At 39.1% G+C, this 4545-nt stretch overlaps 1 protein-coding gene across 1 annotated transcript; it reads right to left on the bottom strand.

Annotated features, from left to right (window-relative positions):
- LOC113742488 (probable transmembrane ascorbate ferrireductase 4) lies at nucleotides 1–1421 on the bottom strand. The gene is made up of 3 exons (XM_027270320.1): nucleotides 1379–1421; nucleotides 426–460; nucleotides 1–327 (listed from the first exon to the last, which is right to left on the bottom strand). The coding sequence occupies exons 1-3, from the start codon at nucleotides 1419–1421 to the stop codon at nucleotides 1–3; spliced, it is 405 nt and encodes a 134-aa protein (XP_027126121.1).
- Nucleotides 1422–4545: the final 3124 nt, after the last annotated feature.

Below are 4545 nucleotides of genomic sequence, written 5' to 3'. Positions count from 1 at the left end.
TTACTGAGAAGACAAGCATTTGTTGTTTGTGTACATCATCTTAAAGTGTGGAGCTTCATGCTTTGGTAAAACTGCTGCTAATATTACAATACCACTCAGAAGGGCCAATCCAAGTCCTAAACCGTTCACAACCATTGACTCGGTGCAACGTCTCAATACATCTCCTCTGGTTTGCAAGAATGTCAATTTTTCCAGAAGCCCTGTCTCAGCTGTTACCACTGCCAAAGCATATGTGTAGTGGCCAAGAAAGACATGCCATGGCAAGACTCTCACCCTTGTGGTTCGCACCTCTCCTTTATGCCAGAAGTTCAGAAATCCCAGCAACCACTGCAAACGAGATCAGGACGTCTATAACAAGCAAAGTTACCCCAGTAGTCTTTTTACCACTCCTACTGGAGCCATAGTTACCCCAGTAGTCTTTTTACCCTAGTAGTCTTTTTAGCAGCATTTGCTTCCCAACCTGAAAACCAAAATACAATTTAGGGAGAATGGTACATATTAATGACTTGTAGGATAGCTACTTAGATACTCTTGTTCCCACTAAATCAAGGAGAAAACAAGCACACATCCTCTAAAGAAAACAACTACATAGCTGGAATCAGTTTCCTCATGTCCTGCAGAGATATGCAGCAGGACTAGATTCTTTCTAAATCAGTGCCTATTGCTCCAAGAAAAGGTATATCTAAGCAGTAGCAAGCGCCACTAATCAACATAATCAACATAATCAAGCACTATATTGAGAGCACAGTAGACCACATCTGAAATATAGAAGACTAAAAGCCTCAGATGACTTGAATGTCTATCACCAAAGGTACAAGAAGAGTAAATTTCAATCCCGGAAATTCTTAAAGAAAAAGTGACAAAAAAAGTGACAAAAAACATTTTCGGATACAGAAATACATTCTTCCCAGTCTCATCTTTCAGTTCCAAACTCAAACTTCAATAATCAAATGATACAGATTAAACCACAATTCTTCACAATTCTTCAATAATCAAATTGGCACCAGCTTAACAAATTCACAATTCGCAATTCTTTCTCATTTTCGGATTAAACCATATTGCATGCTGTTCTTGACAACCATTCAGCCTATCCACTATCTAATGAAACAGATTAATAATATCCCATATAAAGAAAAGAAAACACCCAAATAACAACTTGAGTTCAGTTAATCACAATTTCCAAAAATAAAAAAATTAAAACATAAATTATTAGAATTTCAGATAGGAAACCAAAAATGAATGAAAAGATAAAAGGAAAGAGAACCCACCATGGCTTTGATCTTGGAATAGAAAGATCCAAAAAGTTGCAGGTTTTTCCTTCTCCTTGAATCCAACACCCGACCCGAGTGGACGACCCGCATCATACTCAAAAATTCACCCGCACCAGTCGACGTTGGTTCCATCCGTGACGCCGGCGGCATTGAAGACTTGTCCGGATCGTCTCAACTTTGTGGGACAACCTGTGAGTCGACGTTGGGACAACCCGTGACGCCGGCGGCATTGAAGACGTGGGTCGGGTTAACACTAGCAATATCTGATCAGAAACTTGAGGGGCTTGAGGGACTTGAAGGGCTTGAGGGGCTTGAAGACATGAGTCGGGTTATCTTGAGGGGCTTGGTTTGGATGCCGTAGATCAGAAAATTGAGGGGTTTGGAATAAAAATCTAAGCTGAGAATTTAGGTTGAGAAGGAGGACGGAATCCAAATGAGACTGTGGTATATACACAGACAGCAAGTACCACTTGCCTTTATAAAGTGACGTTTATGTTTTATTTTCTTCTTTATGTTATCATAAGCTAATAACAAGCCCCACAAGACCGTACTCCATTTCAGCAAAATAACCTGAGTCTCTTCCGCATAACCCTGGCTGCTGCCTCTCGACTCACTCTGGCTTTCTCCTAAAATATTTCTCCTATTTCAATGGTAACCCAAATTGTATCTAATCCGGCTGGAAAATCATGCAATATGTGACCACTCAGCTGCACTCAACAGTTTGCATAAAATCTAAAATATCTCATACCAAGCACTTGAAAAGAGCTAGTGAAAACAAACAGAGAAACAAGCAAAACTTAGTTCCATTGTGCTATGAATCATCAAAAGAACAAAAAGACCATACACTGGTCACAGAGTTTTATCAGTATCAGCACCACATATGTGCTATGAACCGTCAACAGAACAACAAGACCATAACATGGCCATAAAGTCTAATAAGTACAAGCACAATAGACTGAGAATCCTAATTATCTTCATTTGCAACCATGTCAACAAAAAGCATATGTAAACAAAGCCTGAAGGCTAGAACATTGCATATTTAGATTGAGAATTTTTTTCAGAAGTTGCTGGCAATGTTGATGTAGGCCCTGGTTGTGCTGAAGTAGGAATAGATCCTGATATTGACCCTCCATTGTTGTTGCCAGCAACTGATCTTCTTCCAATGACCATAGCAGCAAGATTTTTGCCCAGTAGATTTGAAGCTCTTGAACTCCCAAACATTTCTTCATGTGTTTGAGATAAAGCAACATGTCTAGTATTGCTTTCTCCCTACAATTTCATGCATGTTTATAGTTAGCAAAATCTACAAATATGAGAATTTGAGTACATGACATTAGAAGTCACCTGAGAGACTTCAATGGGAGGTTGTGTACTTCCAGCAGGTAGAGTAACTGATTCTTGTGTGGGACAATAAGTAGATGTTGGTCTGCTAGTTCCAGTAGATACACGAGGTTCCATTCCACTGGTCTGACCAAGTAACTTCAGTAAGAATGAAAACAAGGTTAGAAAATGCTTAAGATTACAGTCCATGGTACGTAAGAATGTAAGAGTTTGAATAGTGCACTCCACATTTCTTCTCTTGAAATTGCCTTTTCTATCCCTCTTTGGACCACCTTCACAAGCTCTTTTATTGTGCCCAAATTGTTGACACAAACTACACTTCAGCGTGGATGATCTTTTTCCTTGGCCTACAGCTGGTGCTTCTCCTTGCTCCCTTCTCCGGGCCTTTCTTGGCCTGCCAGCTTTTCTTCTAAGTACTGGTGGTAGTACTTTTGAAGGATTCACTTCAATAGGTGGCCAAAACTTTACATCTGGGATTGGATGAATGACTTCATTGTATGCTCTGATGTAAAATTCTTTTGTCTTGCTAAAATCACAATAACTTTCCAAATCTGCTCTCTTGTTAATAAGAACAGCTGTTGCTTGCTTGCATGGTATTCCAGACAAGTTCCATACCTTGCAATCACATGTTCTCTCATTGATGTTCACAATGTAAGAAACATTACAATCCTTCACTTGGAATTCGTTACCACTTGCAAGCAGTATAGTGCACTTTCTACATTCATTAGCAAGTACATTAAGTCTGTTTTTCACATTTGAAACCACATTATTCTTATAAAGACAGCCTTTTTCAAATCTTTTTAGCAGCCTACTCATCAACTTAGATCGAATATTGTCCAGCAATGTTAACACATTCTTACCCCTTAGATCTCCTATCCAATGATTGAAAGATTCAGCAATGTTGTTTGTGATGTGATCATTCTTCAAATCTGTGAGGAAAGCATGCCTAGACCACAAGTGATAAGGAATTTTCTCCAGCCACTCGTGGGCTGCAGGTTTTAAATCCTTAATTTTGGCCATAGCCTCCTTAAAGTTTACTTCAGTGTAAGCCCTTGAAGCTTGCCAAAATAATTGCCTAAGCATAACTCCTGGAAAACGGCCTCTAAAATTGCTATATATATGCCTGCAACACTTTCTGTTCACTGCCCATGGTACCTTAGAGTTAATGGCTTCAATCAGTCCCTACAAACGTCAAAAAATACATGTGTTAAAATCCCAAAATCAGTGATTGATTAATTGAATGAGTTGTTAAGATCTTACTTTTTGCCTATCAGTCATGAAAGTCCAAGGCCTATCCCTTGGAAAGTCATCAAGCATTGCAGCTAACCATTCAAAGAAAAACATCCAGCTTTCTTTATTCTTACTCTCAACAATGGCATAAGCAATAGGATACAATCCATTATTTCCATCTAGACCAATTGCAGAAAGTAAAACCCCTCCATACGGCCCTTTCAAGTGACATCCATCAAATCCTATGAAAGGAAGGCAGCCATCAAAAAATCCTTTCTTTAGTGCATCTAACCCCACAAACATTCCTTTAACTGAAGGAACAGCCGATGCCAAAGTCATTTCAAATTGAATCTTAGCTATACTACCAGGATTTGTATTCATAATCATGACACAATACTTTGGCAGCAAGCTATAGCTATCACCATGGCTACCATCAATAATGTCCTGTGCCTTTTGCTTTGCTCTATAAAGCTGCATATCAGTAGGAAAAACACCATACTTAGCCAATTCATGCCTTAATAGCTCAGGTTTAACAGTGGAATCTGCCCTCAATAGGTCAATTATTTTTCTTGCAATCCACTTGGCAGAAGCAACAATTTTTTCACTCATGACACAAGTATGATCAGGTGTGCATGTTTTTACCATATATGTCATCTTATCAGGTGCTGGAGAAGCATGTACTCTCCAATCACAACCTTGATTG

The sequence above is a fragment of the Coffea arabica genome, chromosome 4e (assembly GCF_036785885.1).
Source record: "Coffea arabica cultivar ET-39 chromosome 4e, Coffea Arabica ET-39 HiFi, whole genome shotgun sequence".
In the NCBI taxonomy this organism is placed as follows: domain Eukaryota; kingdom Viridiplantae; phylum Streptophyta; class Magnoliopsida; order Gentianales; family Rubiaceae; genus Coffea; species Coffea arabica.
The sequence above is the reverse complement of the archived record's forward strand: the minus strand, read 5'-3'. Positions and strand labels throughout refer to the sequence as shown.

Excerpts from the sequence above, each read along its gene's own strand:
- LOC113742488 (XM_027270320.1), bottom strand. The coding sequence starts at position 1,421 with ATGCCGCCGGCGTCACGGATGGAACCAACGTCGACTGGTGCGG. Across the intron at positions 461-1,378 it reads ACCAACGTCGACTGGTGCGG|GTTGGGAAGCAAATGCTGCT; the intron begins GTGAATTTTTGA and ends TTTGGTTTTCAG. Across the intron at positions 328-425 it reads CTGCTAAAAAGACTACTAGG|TGGTTGCTGGGATTTCTGAA; the intron begins GTAAAAAGACTA and ends TCTCGTTTGCAG.